The sequence below is a fragment of the Balaenoptera borealis genome (assembly GCF_965194805.1).
Source record: "Balaenoptera borealis genome assembly, chromosome: 20".
In the NCBI taxonomy this organism is placed as follows: Eukaryota; Metazoa; Chordata; class Mammalia; order Artiodactyla; family Balaenopteridae; genus Balaenoptera; species Balaenoptera borealis.
The window spans coordinates 23,736,575-23,758,356 of NC_138879.1; the positions used below are offsets into that span (position 1 = coordinate 23,736,575).

General features: G+C 57.7%; 1 protein-coding gene across 14 annotated transcripts in view; it reads right to left on the reverse strand.

Moving 5' to 3' along the window:
- Positions 1-709: 709 nt before the first annotated feature.
- The window catches only part of CACNA1G (calcium voltage-gated channel subunit alpha1 G), a 63,604-nt gene continuing 42,531 nt past the window's right edge, over positions 710-21,782 (reverse strand). For 3 of the 14 annotated variants that reach the window (XM_082372538.1, XM_082372542.1, XM_082372541.1), the window contains 14 exons: positions 20,775-20,900; positions 20,121-20,210; positions 19,330-19,543; positions 17,489-17,542; positions 12,263-12,414; positions 11,394-11,503; positions 10,544-10,677; positions 10,213-10,283; positions 10,001-10,079; positions 9,785-9,906; positions 9,092-9,445; positions 4,235-4,412; positions 3,743-3,912; positions 712-2,541 (listed from right to left, as the gene is read on the reverse strand). In XM_082372538.1, the coding sequence (XP_082228664.1) occupies positions 1,801-2,541; positions 3,743-3,912; positions 4,235-4,412; positions 9,092-9,445; positions 9,785-9,906; positions 10,001-10,079; positions 10,213-10,283; positions 10,544-10,677; positions 11,394-11,503; positions 12,263-12,414; positions 17,489-17,542; positions 19,330-19,543; positions 20,121-20,210; positions 20,775-20,900 (2,595 nt within the window). In that variant the 3' untranslated portion in view covers positions 712-1,800. Of the gene's footprint in view, positions 2,542-3,742; positions 3,913-4,234; positions 4,413-6,139; positions 6,275-8,238; positions 8,410-9,091; positions 9,446-9,784; positions 9,907-10,000; positions 10,080-10,212; positions 10,284-10,543; positions 10,678-11,393; positions 11,504-12,262; positions 12,415-17,488; positions 17,543-19,329; positions 19,544-20,120; positions 20,211-20,774; positions 20,901-21,782 lie in introns of all 14 variants that reach the window. The other 11 variants (XM_082372536.1, XM_082372539.1, XM_082372531.1 and 8 more) reach the window with 10 other exon arrangements.

Sequence of the window (21,782 nt, forward strand, 5' to 3'; positions counted from 1 at the left end):
TCCAAGCCCAAGCTGCCTTTGAGGTTTCAAGAGTCCTGGGGTTTGAAGGTGCTGGGTGTAAGGGGGCAAGGGTGTTCAAGGGGGTGGGGTTGGGGCGGACGTTTGGGGGTAGCTGGCAGGGACAGACTGGCTGAGCCTGTGGTTGGTGCCCTTGGCACCAGCGTTTCAGACAAAAGAATATTGCCCAAGGTAGCCCCAGAAAGGAGGTTCTGGGCTGTGCCGCTGGCCCCTCCTCCTCTCCCCCTCCTCCCCTCTGCCCACCTGGCTGCCTTCACCTCCTCCCTCCTCTGCGAGCTCCCACTGGGCAGGCAGCAGCAGACCTGTAAACTCCTTGATGGTGCTCATTCATCACCCCCCAGGGGGCCAGCTCCCCACTCCAGCAGGCTGGCTGCCCCCCACATCAACTCCACTGGGAGGTCCTGGCCCCGGCCCCCTCCATCTCGGGAGGGAACAGCTCGCTGTTTATATAGCTTAACCCCATTGCCAGCCTTGATGGGGCAGTGCCCGCAGTGCCAGCACCGGACAGTGCCCCCCTGCCCCCGCCCTCCGCAGGTCACCCGGGCTGAAGCCTGAGAAAGGGAAACCCAGAAGCATTTGCCTCCTCCCCTGCCACCTCACAAAACCCCATTGCAGCAGCTGAGGCACCTCCCGCAGCCTCAGTCGGCCCCATTAACCAAAACAGCTTCATTATGCCAATTTCCAGCTTTCACCATGGGGCTGATAGCTGTCAGCAGAAATAAGAGTTAATCTGGAATCACTCACATTCACAGAGCTGCCTGGCTAAGAGGAAGAGATAAACCTTTGATAGAAGCAGGAGTACACCCTGCTCATCCAGCCTGCCACCAGCAGAGGGGCTTCTCTCCTCCCTCAGCCCTGGGAGGCCAGGCTGCACGGTTGCAGCCCTCTGGGGAGAGGCATGTAGCATCTCTCTCTCTCTCTCTGGCACACACACACACACACACACACACACACACACGCACACAGAGGCAGCTCTGACCCTCCCCTCCCCACCACCCACTCCCCATCTCCAGGAATCTCTCTCCAGTGCCATCTGGAAATGCCTAACTCTGTCCCTTTTGCTTTTACTCTGGACCGTGATTAACTTTTTATTTTGGAAAATTACTTTATTATAGATATAGATATAGATATGTATGTATGTATATATAAAAAGGTTCCATTTCATTTGTAAAATCTTATTTTTTTCTTTTTTTCTCCTAGAGAAAATGATGACGAGGTTAAAGGAAAAAAATAAGTTACATTACAGTTTCCAAAATGGTTCTCGCTCTCCACTGAAGATGGGCCCCCATCAGGGCTGTAATGCACTCTCCGTCCCAGCTTGTGCTTTGCAAGAAGAGGGAATATAACTAGATTAGTTATTTTAGGTTAAAATAGCCAAGAAACAGACGCCTTCGCCTCAAAAATATTCTGAGACACATAAAAGCAGGAGGAAACAAGTCTCTTCAGTCACAAAATGTCGTACATCCCGCAAATACTAGATTCAATTAATTTAATAAAATAGAATATACATAGAGATTCTGCACAAACGTATTGCTTTCTCCCAACAGCTCCTGGTGTCGGGAACCTCAGCTCCACTGGGCCTCTCTCTCTCAGCCTGGAGCAGGGTGGCCACGGCTGCTGCTTTTAACTCTGGAAATTCCGCTTGCCGGTGCCCAGTGCCACTGAGGCGAGGAGCAGCGCCTCCTCGGTGTCCATATGGAACTTTTCTGGAATATAGCCCAGGAGGAGGAGCTAGGATTTGGCACCCAGTGGAGAAAGGTGAGTGGGAGAGTAGGGCAGGACTCAGGGGTCCAGGTCTGCTGGGTCCGAGGATAAACCAGAGAGGCTCAGCACGTCTTTCTTTGGGGGGGGCGAGGCAGCCGTGCTGTCGGGAGGGCCGGAGGCCGAGGGATCCTTGGAGTCGCTGGATGGAGCCCTCCGGCGGAGGCAGACACCAGGGCTGGGTGGGGGCCGAGGGCCCTGGCTCTGGCTCTCTGGGGGGTCTATGGAGATACTGGGCGGGCTGAGTTTCTTCTTGGGCCGGCTCCCAGGTCCCCCAAGAGGCTGACCCCGGAGGCTAGAGGGGCCAGGGCCCAGGCGGGGCTGGGAGCCTCTGTCCAGGCAGCTGACGGCGATGGAGTGCCTCCTCTGTTCATCCAGCCAGGACGCGGGCCGGCGCGGGCAGCTCCGGGCCTCCACGCTGTAGCACTTCTTCAGGTCCCGTGGGGACGGGGCTTCCGCCTGGCTGCCCACAGGCAGGAGGTCTCCTGAAATCCAGCTCAGCTCCGTGTCCAGCTCTAAGCTGCTTCTGATCTCTGATGGGCCCTTGCTCCACGTGGGTTCTGGGCCCGGGCAGGGGGCTGACGGGGGCATGTGCTTCGAGATCTTGCTCTGGCTGTGGGAATGCTGCTGCGCCTGGGTGCTGGAGCGGCCCCAGAAGGAGGAGGCCCCGGCCAGCGGCGGGGAGGGCCCGCTCACCTCTGACAGCAGGTCTTCCCTGCTGCCCAGGCCCTGAACGTCCAGGGAATCCGTCCTTATTGCTGCCTGTATGGGGTGGGGCGAGGGCTCAGCCCAGGGGCTTCCTCTCCCCTGTGAACTGTCCCACCTGGCAGGTCAGAGAGCCCCTCCTCCCCCTCCATGGAGTTGCAGGACCACCCTAGGCAGGGGTACCAGTATCTGGTCTTGTTGGGAGATGCGGGTCATACGCAGTCTGACCTCTGTTGTCCACTGTGCCCCCACCCCCCACCCCCCAGCCTGCAGGAATCGCTCTGTACAGCTCCCAACCCATGCGATCCGAGAAAGCACTGGGCCAGCTCTGCTCCCCAGCTGGCTCCTCACACCTCCCAGCCTCTGCACACGCTATTTCTTTGGCCTTAAATACCCTTCCCAAGTGGCAAGCATCCCTTGACTTTATGGGCTCAGGTACCCTGTGATGTAATACCTGACTATCTTCACCCCAAAGTAAAACTGACCCCTTCCTCCTCTGCTCCCTGCTGCACCACACATGTGGACACCCGGTGACCTGTTGCTGCAATGACCTGATGGGGTATATGTCTCTGCTATTATACCGTGAGCTCCAGAGGGCAGGGGCTGTCTCATTTGTCCATGCCCCCGGTGCCCGGCCACGGAGGCTGCTCAGCGAATATTTGCAGAAGGGATGAAGACGGTGCCTGCTCCCCAAATGTGCTGGATTGAGCAGATCCTCATGTGGCTATCCTCACACATGAGGCACACATGGCGTGGGCAGTGGCCTTGTCACAGTCGGGGCAGACAAGCCTCACCTGGCTACACGAGCTTCTGCTCTGTGCCCCTGGAGTGTGGGCTCTGGAAGGTAGGCGCCGGGCTTGGCCAAAAGTGGAGACATCTAAAACGTGTCTTGTGCCCCTTAGCTAGGTCTAGAAGTACAGAGAATAGGGAGGCAGCTCTGCGCCATGGAAAGGGAGTCCAGAGACCAGGTTCTACCTCCAAACTGATGTGTGTCCCTGGACAACCATGGCCCCCTCTCTGGTCTCCGGGCCTCCTCGGCGAAACAAAGGAGGGGGTGCAAACTCCAAGAGGACACAGACCACTTCTGCTTTGCCTAGAATTGTGTCCCTGGTATCTAGAACTCAGTCTGGCACATCATTGGCGCACAATAAATGTTTGCTGGGAGAATGAAAGTGGCAACCCTGGTCACCACCAACAGCCTAGGATTCCTAGCAGAGAGACCAGCCCCGGTCCGTGTCCACCCTCTACACCTGCTCACCTGGCGCCTGAGTGGCCTCTGAGCCAAAGGGGAGCGGCCTGGTGGAGGCAATTTGGGGATGGTGCCCCAGGTGGGAGCACCATGGGGCTGGAGCAGCTGGGGTGCATCTTTGGGAAGCTGCAGGATGTAGCTGGTGTCTGCTGGCTGGGAGTGAACGGACAAGACAGAGCCTGTGAGGGGAGGGGGGAGGGGGAGAGAGAAGAACTGGAGAGTCAATGTGCTGGCTCCCACCCGAGTCCCTCCCGTCCACTCTCCCCACCGGGGCCTCTACCCTCACCACCCAACCCCCACCCTGGATTGAAAGCCACTCCCCTCAGGCTGGGGGCTCCCTCAGGCAGGGGCTGGCTGACCCCTTCAGGCTGGGGGCTCCTCAGAGGTAGGAGAGACCTCTTTGTCTGCCTCAGTACCCCTACTTCCCAAGGACAGGACTGGGCTTAGGCAAGGACGGATCTCCTGGTGTGAGCCGAGCTGGCCTGCCCCCAGCCTTGGTACCTGACTGAGCTTTGGGGAGCCCCCAGCCCCTGTGTCCCAGGGACCCCTCGGCAGTGCTCCCATCCCGGCACATGTAGCTGTCATTGGGCAGAGAGTGCGTTCGGCTGACCCCAGACTTCCTCACAGTCAGCAGATCTGGTCTCAGCATGAGGGGCACCTCCTCAGTGCGGGACTCCATCTGCAAAAGGAACAGGGGAGGGAGATGGGAGGAAGAGGGGGTATCCAGATTGGGTCACTGAGGCAGAGCTTGGCAACAGAAACCAGAAGCCCACCCCCACCCCACCCCTGGCCAAGGCCCTGGCCCCCATCCCCTCCCTGGACAAGGTGGTGATGGGATGAGTGTGGTCGGGGAGAAGGGACAGACACATGGATGAGCCCTCCATACACAGGGAGGAAGGGGGTAGGAGGACCCCCTGCCCCCAGAAAACTATTCATACTGCATCATCTTGGAGCTTTCCACAGGGCATGGCAGAGGGGTGAGGTGTCCAAAGGAGGGAGAGCAGCCCCTGGCCCCCAGCCCTTCAAGCAGCCCAAGAGCTCATTCTCAAGGCCCCATTGAGAGTCTCTGAAGCTACACAGTGGAGAGTTAAAAGCTAACAACAGCCCCCCATCCCAATTGCTGTGCTGGGGCTTGGGGAGCAGGGGAGGGCCTTCCTAATGAGCAGGAGACGAGGCAGCCCGGGACTGCCTGTAGAACAGAGGCTGTTTCACCATCCCATTCCTAAGGCGGCCCCAACACCCAGCACTGGACAAGGGCTGGGTTAACGTGAGCTGAATGACGGATGAACACTAAGAGGGTGTCACAGCTGGTTCACCCCCCTCCCCACCTCACTTTAATTACACAGTGACTCTGGCAGGTGATGGGTGAGGAGCAAGGCCTGGGTACCATGGACTCAGGTCCTCCCTTAGTGGACAGACTGGGGATGGGAGTGGATGTTTTTAAATCTATTTCAAAGAAAGGCAATAATCAGCCTTTGACCCCAGCTGGAGGGAGACAAGTCTCGTTCCCAAGAGATTTCTCCATCACCCTGTCCGTTCCTGGCTCTCAGAGAGGCTGTAGGTTCCTGTCCCGATGTGGACCCAGCCAGTTAAGTAGCCCCAGAAAGCCTGAGAATGGCTGTGTCAGAAAACAGTCTGGATCCTTTACTTCCTCTCTCAGCCCCAGGCTCCACTTCTGCCAACCACTCCCAGACCCCCAGGAACCCCTAAGGTCAAGGCCCTGCCCCAACAGAGCCCTGCTGTGAGGAAGGGCCCCCTGTCCCTCCTTAAGTCCCAAGAGGAGGGGGAAGACAGGGAGGAGGGGGCTGCTCACAGTCAGATGTGGACGGGGGAGCCGGGCAAGGGTGGAGAAGCTGTCAGAACACAAAGAATCGCCCCAGGACGCGGGGACATACAGGGACAGTGACAGGGGAGATAGGAACGGCCCCCCAGGTGGAGAAGGGCATGGTGGTGGCAGCAGAGATGTGGCTCTCACCCACTACGTGGTGGTGAATGGCTCATGTTGGGGCAAGGGGGGAAGCGGAGGCGGGAAGGAGGGGTGCAGGGACGGGGAGGGCTGGCTTGCACGGGGCTCCAAATACAGAGGCCAACTCTGTGTCCAGACAGGCCCTTTGGTCAGCTGCCTGATAACACCTCTGTTTTGAGTTCTGTCACTCCTGGGTGTCTGGATTAACCCTTTCACAACTGCTGCCCCTGGGCCCTTCTGGGCAAGGCCCCAATTTAATCTTATCTAATTTCTTTGTCCACCGTGGGGGACCTGAAAGACCTAGCAAAGCCTGGAGCACTAAGTGCTGCCTCTGGGTGGGGCCCGGTGGCAGAGTGAGAGGGGGGCAGGGATCTGGAGCCCTGCAGCCAGCCCGGCCCCTGGGGAGGCTGGGGGAGCAGTGGGGGGCTGTGTGTATGTACATTGCTCTCCAGGGCACTAAGTAAGAGTGTGTGAGTGTCATCAGGCAAAGAGTCATCTGTCAGAGCTACAGAGCAGGACAGTTCAGACACAATCTCTGACGTCAGAGACAGAGCCTCCATCTCAGCTAGAGGGATCTAGACAGGGAGAGAGATGATCAGGCATAAGAAACCAAGACAGTGCACATTCTCGTGTGTGCACGCACACACACGCACACACACGCACACACACAGGCACACGCACACACACAGGCACACACACACACACACGCGCGCGTGCGCACACAGAGCCCCTCTTCCCCCCGTTCACGAAGCGTAAGGAGAAAAGGCCTCCTTTCTCTCTCCCCACCCCTTTCCCAAGTAAACTGAGAGCGCCTCCCCTCCCCCCCTTCAAACCCCTGCTCTGATCAGAGAGGCTGCGCAGGCAGCAGAGAGCCAGAGCAAACACTGACAAAGCGAGGAGACACAGAAACACGTTCTAAAGATGCCCCAGGAAGCTTGACAGCCCCTCCCACACTACCACCACCCAGGGAGGGAGCAGGGAGCGGGAAGATACCAGAAAAAAAATGAAGAAAGGTCCGCAAAGCGCATCTCTGCTCCCAGCACAGACAGAGCAGCATGGGGTGGGGGTGCTGGGGACAAAGCTGCCAATCTGATGACTGCTTTCTGCCTATTCTCTCTGCTTCCAAAAGCCTGGCAGAACCTGGCCTGCCCCAAGATTCTGGCGTCTCCCCTCCTGGGCCCTCCTCCGCCTGCCCTCTCCAGCTTAGGTTCTGGGAGATGCTCTCCTCCCGCTGGCCTGAACTGGGCACACTGGGTTGGGCCACCACACCATCTGGCTGGCTCACCTGGGATCTGCAGCCGGGCTTCAGTGCCTACAGGGCCCTGGGGGAGAGTGGGGCCATGCCTCCCAGACGAGCTGACAGCCCGGTCACCTCCTCAACATCCTGCTCTCCCCCAGCGCCCTTCCCCATGAGCGTCCTTCAGGATGGGAGGCCTTGGGAAGGGACTCGCTTTCCCACTGATCATTCTAGGTCATTGCCAGGTTCAGGTCCCTATAGTCTATCTGAGGCTGAATCCCAACAGGAGGTCAGGAGCCCTAGAGGCAAGGTCCCTTCCTATTTGAGGATCACCGTCCATTTCTTTGATCAGGCTACAGGTGTCCCAGGTGCTGGGAACCTGCTTGTCCGCGCCATCATCCATCATGGCCTGCGGAACACTAGGCTTTCTACCTCCAGCTGATACCTGTCTCCTTGCTTCCACCCTGGGTCTACTGGGGGCTTTCCTGCAGTCCTTGACCTAGGAGGAGGGTTGGTGGGGTGCACCTCCAAGTGGAGGGGGGTCAAAGGCGGCCAGACAGGTCCCAAGAGGAGAAGGAAGAGGACCCCAGAAAGCAGATTACAGTGAAATGGGATTGGGGGAGAAAAGCATGTGGTGCTGTGGGAAGGGCCAGGGCTTGGGGAGGAAGCCAAGTCCTATTTCACACGAGGTCCCCGGAACCCACTCCCAGCTGGAGCCTTCCACCCGCTCTCAGGACCAGGTCAGAAGCCACTGGCTACGGATAGCACCCATCATGCCCAGCGGTTTCCTTAGCTTAAAAAGCCACCAAAAAGAGGACTGGCGGGGGTGGGGGTGGGCACTGGATACGGAGAAGGAGACTGTGTTCTAAGACATGTCCCTCAGTGGGTCCCCTGGCCACCTGCACTCTCCCCCGAAGCACCTCTCCCCTGGATCTGGTACCTCACTCCCCCTACCCGCTAAGGTCCCACTGCCAACTTGTCTTCTGCTCCATCCATCTCTTTTCTTCCAGGTTCCTTCTTACAATTGCCCTCTCCAGACCCCTCCTCCAAGTATCCTTCTCCCTCAGAAGTGCAATCTCAGCATTCCTACCTTCCAACCATGTGTTCCAGAGGTTGATCTCAGCTTGAAGAACCCCTGGCTGCCTCCTGCCAGGCCCAAAGCTCAACTGAGGCCCTGAGGCTGTTCTTTCCCCAGACACCCAGTGGGCAGGAAACACCGCCCCCCCCTCCCCAGAAGCGTGGCACAGCATGGCACAGCCCAGCACAGTCAGGAGAAGGGGCACAGCACAGGGACACAGTAACCTGTGGGTCGGAGCCGCCCGGGCTGCGGGCGGGAGGGAAGGCAGAGGGCGGGCCTCCTGGGCCTGCCAGCTCGTCCATCAGCTTCAGCTCCCCTTCCAGGGAGCCCTGGATCAGCAGGGATATGGTGTCAAACAGCTGTCTGTCCTGGGGAGGACCAGCCCATAAGGGGAACCAGAGAGTCAGGGGCGTGGGGGTCAGAGGAGCAGTAACGGGTAGTGTCATGGCAGGGGATTGAGAAGAGACAGAGAGAGAGAAAGAGGAGGTCACACGCGTGCACACACACACACACACACACAACAATAACAACAAAGAGACAGAGAAAGAGGAGGGGATGTGGAAGGTGGGGAAGAGAGAGGTGTGGGAGGAGGAAGAAGAGATGGGAGATGGAACATGAGAAGAGCCCACAGGGGGAGAAGGAGAAGGAAAGAGAAGACCAGGGAAAAAGATTGAGAGATGGAATCAGGCAGGTTGAAGGGTGGGGAAGGAAAGAGGTTTGACAAAATCAGGGCGAGGGTAAGAAAGAAACAGGAAGGAAACAGAAAACAGCCTTGAACCTAAGAGCCAGGAAAGGGAGTCCAGGCCAAACGGGAGGCACCGGGACGGATGAGCCAGCACGTGCGCCAGCGACTTGCGGGGGTGGCCCCACGCCGTGAGTGCAGGCAGCCATCTCTGGGGATGGCAGGGGCCTGCTCACCCCTCCACATCCAGGCAGGAGGGTCAGACGGTTCAGGAGGAGCCCCAGGGCCTGCTTGACGCCCGCTCCCTGTACACCACCCAAGCACCGAGCCGCTGAGCACCCGTGCCACCGGTCTCCGTCCCGCACCCCCTGGAGGCGAAGGGGGTGTTTGCTCACCATGGGGTGCTCCAGGGAGAAGTGGGAGACTGTTTCAGCATGGGCTGCGGCGTGTGGGGCCCCGGGCTTGGGGCTGCCAGGGCTGTCGGGGCCCTCGACCCCAGGCCAGAGGAAGGGGCTGCCCAGTGGCGAGGGGGCCTGTGGGCTGAGTGTCTTCATCTCCAGCTCCAGCTCAGCCTCCAGCTCGGCCTCCTCCTTGGCCTCCTTGTTGCTCTCCTCCAGGTGCTTCATCAGCACGGCAATCACCACGTTGACCAGCACAAACTGGGCTGTCAGCACGAAGGACACGAAGTAGATGGGAGAGATGACGGTGTTGTAGCAGGTGGACTCCTGGTCGCAGTCCCGGAGGGTGTCCTGGGGAAGCAGGTTAGAGAGGTGAGGTTGTGAGGGCAGCGGACAGAGCCATCCTGGGAAGTCAGGTCTCTGGTGTCACGGAGCTTTGCAGGGGGAGAAGGAAGGGCAGGAGGAGGAGGGAGTGACGGTGTCCTGGGGGCAGAAGAGCACTAGACACTGTCCTGGGAAGTGTGAGTCAGAGCATGTCCTGGGGAGAGGGAGTTCCAGAGTGTTCCGGCACGGGGGACAGAAGGTTACATGCTTTTATTCACATCCAGTTCATCTTGAGCCAAGAAGTGGGGCTATCTCCTTGGGGCCCGAGCCAGCCCTGGGAGGGACCTCGCTGCGGTGGGCTCTCACCTTCATAATGCCATTCCAGTTGTCACCTGTGGAGACTCGGAAGAGGGTCAAGAAGGCCATGCCAAAGTTCCGAAAGGTGGCATGGCGGCCCAAGCCCTCACAGGGGTGTGTCTCGTCACACTCTGGAGGAGAAGGGAAGGGGAGAGAGGCCCGAGTTAGTCCAGGAGCCCTTGGGTCTCCAGCCCTGGCTCCTCTGCCCTCCCTACCCCAACTCACCCAAGTCTCCAAAGAGCTCCACGCCCAGAGCTGCAAAGATGAAAAACAACAACATGAAGAGAAGTCCCAGGTTCCCCACCTGGAAAAGAAGAAAAGAAATGGAAAAGGTGCCACTGGGTCTCCCAGCCAGCCTCCCTGAGTCCCCGCCCCTTTGGAGAGCACCCTCTCCTTCCCGAGAGGACCCTTCCCACCCACCCCCGCCTCCCAGCTACCTGGGGCAGGGCCTGCATCACTGTGTCCAGCAGCGCCCGCATGCCCACAGCCATCTTCAGCAGCTTTAGCACTGCAGGACAGGACAATGTCGTGAGCTGGCCCCTCTGGGTCCCAGGTCACACAGCTGGTGGAGCCAGGGCCAGGCTGCCATGGCTTCACCCCCACCCTCGGCCCGGCCCCCAGCTTTCCTTTTTGGCAGAGGCTGGAAGAAAGGCTCACGGAACCCACACCCACCTCGTCCCTAGCCAGTCAGAGCTGACCCCTGCCATCTCCCCCTGAGCAGGTCACCCTGGGAGGGTGGCCACGGTGGGCGGGCAGCCGGGCACTGACCTCGGGCGATACGCAACACCCTCATGATGCGGATGATGGTGGGGTTGATGGGCAGTGAGGCGTTGACCTCGATCTCCTCCAGCGTGATGCCCATGATAGACAGCAGCACAATGGCCAGGTCCAGCTGGTTCCACCTGAAAGCCCAGGACACAGCTCCCTGAGGGGGGCACTGCAGAGGAGGGGGCAGTTGTGGCAACACGAGTGGCACATTCTCAGCCACAGAAAGGAGAGTGGAGGTCAGCCTGTCCAGCCTTTCCATCCTGCAGAGAAGCGGTGGTTTATCTACAGTCACACAGCCAGTTGGTGGCACAGGTAGGGCTAGGACTTTAGCTCGAGGGCCTCTGCTTTTCGTTTTTATTCATTTGCTTTTTTATCTAGCATTAATATGGTATTTGCTCTGTGCCAAGCACTATTTGAAAGTCTTTACAAATAGGAACTCACAATCTTCACAACTCTATGATGTAGATACAGCTATTATATCCCATTCTACGGATGAGGAAACGGAGAGCGATTAAGTAACTTAAGTAACTTACCCAAAGTTACCCGCTTCTAAGTGATGGAGCCAGGATTCAGATCTGTCCAGGCAGTCTGGCTCCAGTCTAAGCCACACTGGTTTTCAGCTGTCAGTGTCTGCAGGCTCTGCCTTGCCAAGCTCCCTCCCTTCCCTCGCATCTCCCAGGCCCTGGATATACCCCCACCCCCAGCCCACCATCAGCCCTGGATAGGTCCTGGAGTGGAGTCTGAAACTCCAGAGTCAAGAAAGGTCTTCAGGCACCAGATCCTCCGGGGCACCTCCCCAGGAGAACACACCCTTTTGCCCACTCCCCTACCCCACTCCCCTCTCTGTTACCTGTCCTGGAAGAACCGTCGAAAGCCAAAGGCCACCAGTTTGAAAACTGACTCCAAGACAAAGATGACAGTGAAGACGTAGTTGCAGATCTTCAGAGCCTCGTCCAGGATCTGGCAGGGATGGAGGCAAGATGCAGGGTCTCTTAAGGCCCAGGGACGATGCCTGCCCTGACCCCTCTATCATTCCTCCCAGATCTGGGAGACAGGGTGAGTCTAAGGGGGCCTTTCATCTCTTCCCACCATGATGGCTGACCATTGGTCACCACTCTAGGATAGAGTAGGGTTCTCATTCACATGCATGATCCAAACTTGGTGTTGAAGGATCTCTCTCCTTGAGGGTCAGTGAGGAGATCACATGAGAATGTGCTGGAAGGCACAGAATGCTAGAACTGGAAGGGGCCTTTTGCATTATCAATTCAATGTCCCTATTTTATAGATGGGAAAACTGAGACGTGGAAGGCAGCTGACGGAGGCTTATTTGAGAGGTGGCAAGATCACAGGTGAAGTTTGGAGCTGGATGTTCACGAGAATTTAAAGTCCAGAAGGGCAGGCACTGGTCTGCCTTCTTTACCCTCAAAGGTCCAGTACATTTAAGATACTCAATAAATATCTGCTGGGCGAAGAAACCAGGTCCTCTACTTCCTAGCTGTGTGACCTCGATCAAGTCAACTAACCTCTCTGAGCCTCAGTGTCCTCATCTGTAAAACCAAGATGAGACCGATCTTCAGAGGGTCACTGCAAGGGGTACAAGAGGACCCCCTCTAGGGCACCCAGCACTCGCCGGAGGTGCTCTGGCTCAGGCTGGGTTAGATTCACCTGGCAGGCTCATGGCTGGAGGTGGGGTCCAGATGGCCAGTCGCTCGCTCCTACCTGGGGCTGCTGGTAGTGCTCCATGGCCATAGTGACCACGTTCAGCCCAATGACACCCGTGATGAAGAGATCCAGGTAGTGGCTGGTACACAGGTGGTGGACGAGGAGCCGGAAGCGGGAGTAGTCCGAGTAGTAGGGTTTGCACTGGGCCTCTGGTGGGGCAGCGGGGCAGGGAGGGGGGAACAGAGCAGCCATCGGGCCCTGCCCCCTGCGTCCCCTCCACCCACAGTCCCTCACAGCCACCAGCCTCTAATGCCAGAAACATTCCAGCGTCATCAGCATCCTCATCCTCCACGCACTGCCCTTTTGGGCGGGGGCAGCTCTCTCAGGGTCACCCCTCCAAGCATTTGTTCTACTGGCTGCAGTTGGGCAAAGAAGGGGTCAGGACATGCAGAGCTCCCCACCCACATTAGACACCAGGTGAGCCCCCTTCCCGAGGCAGCCTCCAAAATCCAGCAGCCCCTTGTAACACCCTCGACTCGATGTTCTGCAGCAAGGCCAGATCAGTAGATGAAAAACAACCGGTCTTATTGCACTCAGAGAAAGCTCCATCAATGGAGAGGTGAAGGCTCTTGCTCCTTCACCAAGCTCAGCCTCTCGAGGGGAGCAGAGGAGATTACACAGAGCTGGGATTTGGCGATAAAACCGGAGATTGGAAATTGGACATCTTGTTGGCTGGCTGCACCAACCCACTGAGAGGGCCGCCGGGGGCAGGGGCAGGGTCTGGGTCTCCTGAACCCTCATGTGGGGGAGGGAGGAGGGGCGGCCACAGGGCTCTGCTCTGTCGCACCTGAAGGGCTCACCCAGTTTCTAATGAGGCTGTGCCCAACCTGCTCCTGGGGGCCAGGGCAGCTTCCCCTGCAGGCTGGGCTGGAAGCACTGTCTGAGATCTGTCAGAGGCATCATATTTCTCTTGTAATTAGTGAACCACTTAGTTATAAAGATCATGGTGCCAGAAGGGTGACCTACTAAGCAGGCAGAATGAATCTGGGGGCAGGAGATTACAGGGGGCCCTTCCTCCACGTGTGAGGAAAGGCCATGCCAAGTTGGGGATACATGTCATCAGAGGCAGCTGAAAGATTGGGTCCCCAGGCAGCCACAAAGAAAGAAGAGGCACCCCGTGGGGAGGCTTGGGGCAGCCTCAGGTCCCAGACAGCCCTTCCCCCTCAGGAGGTCTAGGGCGGAAGCCAGCGAGCCAGGGCTGCAGCCTCTGAGGACTGTGCCAGGGGCGGCAGGAAGCTTTGGGCTCAGGCCAGCTTGGTTATAACTGTCCTTTCCCATGCAGGACTATTAACAGAGAGGTAAACTGAGGCAGGGAGCGGCCTGGGTGGGGCCCCACCAAAGGCCAAAGGAAGAAGAGCACCCAAGAGCTGCCCGTTCAGCCTCACCAGATGCCACGTACCAGCATCAGCCTTGAGGTGTGGATAACCAAGAGGCAGAAAGCCCCAAGTGTTCTGCTGCACCATACGGTGCGTTGGGCCATATTTTTGTTTCCAGAGATGGGCCAGCCAACTGCGGCTTTGTTTGCTCAGGCAGCCCTCCCGGCCCCCAGGAGAATGGGGGTGGAGTGGCTGGGGTCAGGGGACAACATGAGGACACAGGTCATCCACACAGCGATGCTATCTGGAGGGTGAGTGGGCGAGCCAGCCTCTTCCTTCCTTCCTTCAGAACCCACAGAACCAGAGGGCGCTAGTCGCCCAGGGTTGCCTTAGCAGCTGGAACTCTTTCTCTGCATTAATCTCCATAAGTGCCGAAAGCACCCAATCCCATTATGCTAAAATAGGAATGGAGAATTAACTAAAATGTTTGAATACAATTAGGTTAGAAAAAGTGGCTCCTTATTAGCCCCATTATCAGCTGAGACAATGCAGAGGAGAGGTTGGGAGAGTCCCCCCCTTCCCCTGTCACCCCAGTCTGACTGTGTTAGCAGCCCCAGGCCAGATGGAGCTGCTGTCACCACCTCCTGGCCTTGCTCTAGGAGACTGAGGAGCGGGTGGAGGCCCAGAGGGAAGGTGGGGGCAGGACGACTGAAGCAGGGCATCTGTTCACAGCGACCGGTCCCAGGCCCCTGAGGTCTGTACAGAGCCCTTCTACCCTCGGCCTGGACCCCAGACCGGCAGGTACCAAGGCTGCCAGAAATCCCCCCATTAGAGCACAGGTCCAAAGAGTACGAGGGCTGACCTGATAAGCATCTCCTCCGCCAACCCCTTTGTTTTACAGAGGGAGAGAAGGAGGCCCATCAAAAAGTGAGTTATCTACACATTGTGAGGCAGCAACGGAGCCAGGACCTGAACTCCCAGCCCCAGTCCTTCACCAGCTGCCAGGTGGGTTTAGACACAAAGCCTTGGGGCTTTGGCCCGGAGGGTGCCCTCGAAGAGTTTGCCCAAAGGCTCTTGTTGTTGGGCTCTGGATGATGCCACTCCCCTTTTGCTCCCGGACCTCGGTTCTACAGGCAAGCATCTGGGCTCAGAGAAGAAACTGAGAACCCCTGGGAGGAGCCTTGGGTGGGTGTGCTGCTCTGACAGCTCCAGCTGTAGCCCAGGAGGGGCCTTGACCAGTGGTCACTGGCATGTCGGCAGCCCTGGCCCCATCTCCCTGCCTCCTACCAGTATGAGCTGCCTTAGATGGAGAAAATACCAGAGTCAGACAGTGGGGAGAAGGGCACCCCTAGGACTGCCCAGCGTCCAGTCAGGGGCGGGAGCAGAGGAGAGGTGCAGTAGGGGGTGCAAGGCTGTGAGTGAGAGCCACAGGCCCAGTGAGTTAGTAGGGGTCCCCGGAGCACGCGGCACAGCCAGGGCAGAGGGTTTGCAAAGGAGTGTGGTGGGACTAGGAGGAAGGCAGGGGTCACTCCCAGGGACACAGGCCCCCATGACAGAGGCCACCTTCAGCTGCTATAGCCAGGCCTGATCAGTGGGTCCTGGTGGAAGGAGAGAGGGTGAGTGGAGGTAGGCGCCACAGGAGGCCGAGGGGAGCAGAGCTGGTGCTGGAGGCTGAGTGATCACTTGGGGCTGCCTTGCTTGTGTGGCAGCCCCGGTCTCTCCCTCCACCTGGAAGCTGGGCTGGACCCAGGTGTCTGGTCAGGACCATTTTCCTGATAATCAAAGACTCTTCCCTTCTGCCTTTCCCTGGGATCTGGCTGCTCCGCTTCTGCTGGGGGCAGCACAGGGTGGGAGTGGTGCTGGCAGGGAGGTATGGTGCACGTGTTTGATTCCAGCAGCCCCAGACTAGAGGGTGTGACTTCATCCCCATCACACCGTTGGGTAGACTGATGCACTATCATCGCCACCCCCTGTGAGCTGATTGGAGATGCAGATGCTCAGGTCCTACCCTGGACCACTCTGTGAGAACCTCTAAGGTGGGGCTCAGTGGGGAATCTGTGTTTTAATATGTCCTCTGGGTGATTCTTAGGCACGGTGAAATTTGAAAAGCTCTAGTGTGGACCACACAGAACACGAGGTTTGGGAAAGAGGGATATGGGGTGATTTGAGCCCTTGTGTGGGGTCTCTGAGTCTTCATTACCAGCTGGAAGGGTAAGACACTGTTGTAACCAGTCTACATACATGCCTGTGCCAACAGGAGCATGGCAGAATATCCCCAGAAAGGGGGGGGGGGCGTGCAGTGTGAGAGTAAGAGAGTGTTTAGCATTAAGTGGGTGTGTCAGGAGACGGTCTTGGGGGCCATGGGAATCTGCACGTGTTGATTCTTGGGGGAGAAGCCTCTGTGGGCCAGCCCTGTGGTATTTTGGCATGGGTGTGTATGTGTAGACACGTCAGCCTACAGACCAGGTGAACCCGTAAGGGAAAAGCTGAAGGCCACGTCCCCTCACCCTCCTCTCATTCCCTAACACATCAGGAACTCACAGCCTGACTCTGAGATGTGGGGCCCAGGCAATCCAGACACAAAGCAGCTGGAGCCTCCTGAGCCCACAGATGGTCTCTCAATGCCAAACATCACAGCTCAGCACCATGGGGACAGGAGATATCAACCCACCCAGGGCCTCAGGGGTGACCTCTCAAATGGCAGCTCAGGGGGTCCCCTTTGATCAGGCAGCCCAGCACCCACAGGGCAGCGTCTGCTGGAGTCAGGCTCCTGGGAGAATGCAGAAAAGTGGACAAAGGTACAGCCCATGGTTCCCAGCCTGGAGTCCCAGTCCCTCAGCAGCCTGAGGAGGCAGCCACATGGGGGTCCTTAGGCTCTTCTCAATATTTCTAAAAGCTTAAAAGAAATCATATGCCTGTGCTAAGACCCCACAAGCTAATTTAATGGCAAAATGGTCTTTCTTTGTTATCGTTCAGTGTGAAAGCTTCTGCAGCTCAGAAGCTCTGATTAGCAATTAGATGTGCCGTTGATTAATAAAAACGGTGAAACAAAGTCATTATTGAAGTGCTCTCAACTTCAAAGACAGTCTTTTAAAATGTGGGGTCTGTTGGAGGAGATGACAAGGGGGGCCCATAGGGATGAACAGGTTGGGAACCGCTGGGTGGAGACATCAGAGGGTGTAACGAGGCCCCACAACTCCGTCACAGATTCTCAAAACCCCTGAACCTCTGTCTGGGGGCTGTGTTGGGAGAGCAGGGGCCAAAGGACCAGGGGAGGGCAGGCAGAACCAGGAGGGCCTTCCCAGGGACACGGCTCTCAAAGAGAATGACCCAACTCACTCCCAAATCTTTGGCTTTTGGGGGAGAAGCTTGTGGCTAACTCAGGCCTTTGATTCCTAATTCCTGCTGTTCGTAGCGATGACGTGGCCACCGCAATTACTTGACTATTAATGAGTCTGTTCAATTACTCATGGTCACATTTTTAAAACAAATCCTCTCCCTCTCTGCTCCTCTTATCCTGCTGGCTTGGATCAAAGTATCCCCTTCAGACAGAAGGAGGCAGGAGAGATTGCCGCTCTAATAATCGAACAGTGTGACCTGGGAGGAGGAGCAGGAATGGGAGGAGGTGGCAGGGGGCTGGGAGCTCGGGCCTCGGAAGCCTGGCCAGACAAGGAGGGTCCACCAAGAGAAGCTGGAGGGAGGGGTGTGCTAAGGCCCTCACCTCCTGTCCAGCTAGCACAGGCCTACGGGGTGCCATGGACCCTGGCACCCCAGGGACCCTTACCCCTCAACCTGAGAGGACAGAATCAGTGAGCCATGGAGAGGGAGCAAAGAGGATGCCGGCACGCATGGGGCGGGCCTGACTGCCCGGGCCACACCCTGGAACCCACAACCCCAGACGCAGTACCTGGCGCCGCGCTGGCTGAGCTGCCGGAAGCAATTACATCGTCCAGCATTAGATCTAAAAGAACGAAACACGACATCGGTCACTGGCCGGACCAGGTGGGCTGGGCAGGGCCCCCTCAGCAGCTTGCTCCCCGTGGGCTCTGACCCTCACTCTTCCTATGAATAGGGCGTGCTGAGCAAGGGTGGCTTGTCCTGAGTGCCAGCCCCAAACTCGGGCACAGGGCGCTTGAGGAAGCTGAGCAATTCGGCCAGCTCATCAGGGTCACAGGGGCAGGGAGTCGGAGGCATGGGGAGGGGAGGAAGCCTGTCCTCAGAACAGATGTCCACTCCTACCCGCGCTGCGGCCTCAGCAGCACCTGAGAAGGCTGCAGACCCCGGAAGGGGAGCCAGCTGGTCAGGCAGGGCCATGGTTGCCTCCTGCCAAGAGTTCCATCTGCAGATGTCCTGCTGAGAAGGCAGACTGCAAGGAGGGGCGGAGTGGGAGCATGGCTGCTGGGGGCAGTGCGCCCGCTCGGCCTCAGCCGTCCACAGGGAGCCAAGACGGGACCCCTAGCCCAGATCTGCTGCCCAGAGGCCAGTGTCCCCTCCCCGTCCGCTGGAGCAGCCCCGCCTCTCACAGGGAGCGTGGGCTCTGTCCCACCCAACCTCCCCAACACCCCCCTACAGCCCTCCCCTCGCTCCAGGTGCCCTCACAGGTAGCAGGAGGTAGAGCCAGGGGCTGAGGGGGCACCGCAGCCCCCGACCCTCTTGGTAGTACTCACATTTCAACAAACCAAAGGGAAAACTCAGAGCACCTCATGCATCTTATCGGCATAAGAAAGACAGTTGTGAAAGGGTAGAGAGAAGAGGGGAAACCCACAGACCAAACAGAGGCAGACACACAAAGGCTTAGAGAAACCCACACATAAAGACACTTAGAGAGAGTGGGCAGTGACTGAGAGAGAGTCACACAGATTGTCGAGTACCAGACAGACAGGCAGGAGCCCTGCAGACGGGGAGGGGAGCCAAGTGCAGACACACCTGCAGACACACGGGGAGACAACAGGACCCGCATGCCTGTCACCCCTCTGTCCTCCCTGGGATCTGGGTGTCTTTCGCTTAGCCTCGGCCCGCCCATTGGCATGAGAGTGTGAGGAGGGAGGGGGTGGGGGCCTCACCCGGCCAATGGCAAGAGATGTTGGAGATCAAAGGTGAGGGGCTGAATGGTCTAAGTCCAGAGCGTCATGACCTTAGAGTTCCTGTGACCTCAGACCTTCCCTGAGCTGAGGGAGTATTTTTGTACCGCTTGGCAAAAAAAAAAAGGACAGTCAGGAAGCCAGGGAGTTTTGCTGGAGATAGGGAGGAAGGAGGGGTCTGGGGTTTGCTCACGCCACGGTCCATCTGTAGGTTCTGCTGAGGCCTTGCCCAGCAGCTACAGACACTGGGTAGCCACAGGCTGAAGATGCTTGCTCGCCAACACTGGGGCAGGCAAGGCTGGCACTTGGGCCAAGCCCGGGGTCAGTGGGCACTGGCACGGGGCAATGCAGCAGGATTTTCATCCCATGAGGCTCCTCTCAGAGTCGAGCTGGGAGGGACCGTGCATCAGTTCCCACCTGGCATCATCTGGGGAGCACAATGCTGAGACCGGGAGCCCCGCAGGGGGGTAGCTCCCCTGCCCTCACAGGGCTGAACTGGTCTGCTTCATGCAGGCTCCAGAGGCTGACATGCTCTCAGGGGGAAGGAGGAGGGGAAGGGGTGGGAGCATCTTCTCCCTGCCCCAGCCCCAGCCCCTAGCCCCTAGCCCCCTACAGTCGCAAGGCCAAGGTCAAGTACGACTCAGAGAGATGTGGAAAGACTACCGACCAGCCATCTGCTTCTCCTTACTCCTTCTCTTTTTCTCCAGTCTCCGTAGACGCTTCTCCTCCCGCCGCCGGGCCTCCTCCTCCTCCTGGTGCTGCCGACACTTGTGGAAGTTCTCCACCACCACGCCCACGAACATGTTCAGGACAAAGAAGGCCACGATGAGCAGGAACGAGATGAAGTACAGCAGCATCCAGGGGTTGTGGTTCATGATGGGCTGGTGGGGAGCAGGAAGGACAAAGTGGAGACATTAGCTCAAGGGTAACTGTCACAGGTGCTGCCCTACAGCCTGCGTTCCTTAAGACAGGGCCTGCACACTCAGTTATGCAGACCCAGCAGGTGATGTAAATGAATGATGTGGGTTTGGTGTTAGGCAGTAGGGAAAGGTGGGGACTGTGGCAAAATATAGAGAGTGGATGTTCTATCCAAAAGGGGCAGCTGCTTCTTTGATTCAGCTGACTCCTGCCCTTCAGGAATTCAAGCCCAGTGTTTCCAGATCTTTGGACTTCTCCTGAGCAGGCCCAAATCCAGATTTTCATGTAAAATTTGTCAATTTTTAACTGCTTACCACTAATTCAAAAAAATTTAAATATGTTGCAAGCCAATAAAGCATGACCGGATTTGCCTGCAGGCCACCAGTTACAGCCTCTGCTGTAAGAGGCGATGCCTCTTGGATGGCGTTTTGCCAACCTGCCTTGCTGTCTTTCTGTCCAAGCCTGCGCCCATCACACCTGGAGTTGGCCCATGGTGAGTGACCTGAGCGCAAAGATGGATCCTGCCCACCTCAGCCCTACCTGCTGGTCCACACCGACAGCATCCAGCCCATCATACATGATATCCACCCAGCCGTCCTTAGAGGCCAGCACGAACAGGGACATTAGGGCCTGCGGGGGGGAGGAAAGGACCACTTGAAACCTAGGATGCATGGCCAAGCCACCCACCACTTCCACCCAAAGCACCTCCTGGCAGTAGCTCGGGGGGACCCTAGGCCTTCAGAGTCACACTCCAGGCCCCGGGAGAGCTCTCTTTCCCAAGGCTCCTTGGCTGCTATGAAGCCAGAAGAGCCGTGGGAGATGACCTCAGCCAGGTAGAGCAAGGGACCCCAGAGTCCTGGAAATCCGGAAAGCAAAACCAGGGTGGGGCGGGGAAATAAACCGGCAAAACTGAGCGAGCTATTTCATTTTCTACATTTCTGTTTCTGTGAATGTGGAGTGAGAAAAAGACTCATCTTGACAATATGCCTGCACCTTGTACCGTGCGAAACAAGTACACACATCATCTCACTGTATCCTCACTACTCCCCTCCAAGGAGATCCCATTAGGACCCATTCACTAGCTGATGAAACAGAGGCAGGCCAGTTGCCCTGCATGCATCACTAAGCATGGACTTGTGTCCTCCCCAGACTCCTGCCACCACTCCCACCTCCACCTTGGAGCCTGGGGCTCACCTGGCCGAGGTTGTCAAAGTTGTACTTGTGCCGGACCCACCGGTAACTGGCCTCAGCACAGTCAGACTTGTTAGTGATGTTCCTGGTGTCCTCGCCCTGGCACACGAAGAACTTCCCTTTGAAGAGCTGAACACACACACGCCCGGAGACAGAGAGAAGTGAGCTGTGAGCACAGGAAGCCCAGACCAGCCCTGGGGCTTAAGAGCTCTGGGCACACCCTGGGTGAGGGCCAGGTGCTGGGGCAAGTCAGAGAAACACTGACAGGAGCCTCCCCTGCAGGCACCCCTTTCTCGGGGCTCCTTGGAGCAGAGGCCCTGGAGAGGAAGGAAAGGTCCTTGGGGAGGGCACTGGGAAAGGCTGGAAGGAGGGGAACGGTCATTCGCTTTCTACAAAGGGGGAGGCCCGTGATTCTCCAGGTGGGGTCCCTGGGCCAGCAGCATCAGCATTATCTGGGAATGTGCTCAGGACCACCCCAAACCCGGTGAGTCAGACACTCTAGGGCAGGGCCGAGGGATCTGGATTAACGGTGGGGGCGGGCTAGGTATTTTGGACCCCACTTAACAGATGAGGAAAACTGAGGCTCAGAGAAGTAAATTCACTCATTAAGGTCATACAACCAGTAGGTGGTGGAAAGGGGGCTCGAGCTCAGGTCTTTCTGACTGGAAAGCTCACCCTCACTCCAGAACAGACCAGGCTATGACTGTGGGGAAGGGATTTGAGGGACAGGAGGACCAGGGGGCCTAAGTAGGCCAAAAGTAAGGGAAGTGGAAGGGGCACCTGGTGTGCAGAGAGGCACCATGCAGCCCTGGCAAACGTACACCAGACTGGTCTCTAGAGCCAGAGAATTCGAGGAAACACAAGAATACCCCGTCCCCAGGGCAGAGTGGATACCCCAAGAAGCCAAAGGAAGGGATAGGGATGGGGGTAGCCACCCAGGAGCTCCCTCTGGCCCAACAGCAGCCATCTACGCTGCAGCTGAAACATCTGGAGCCTGGGGCGAGGCGGGGT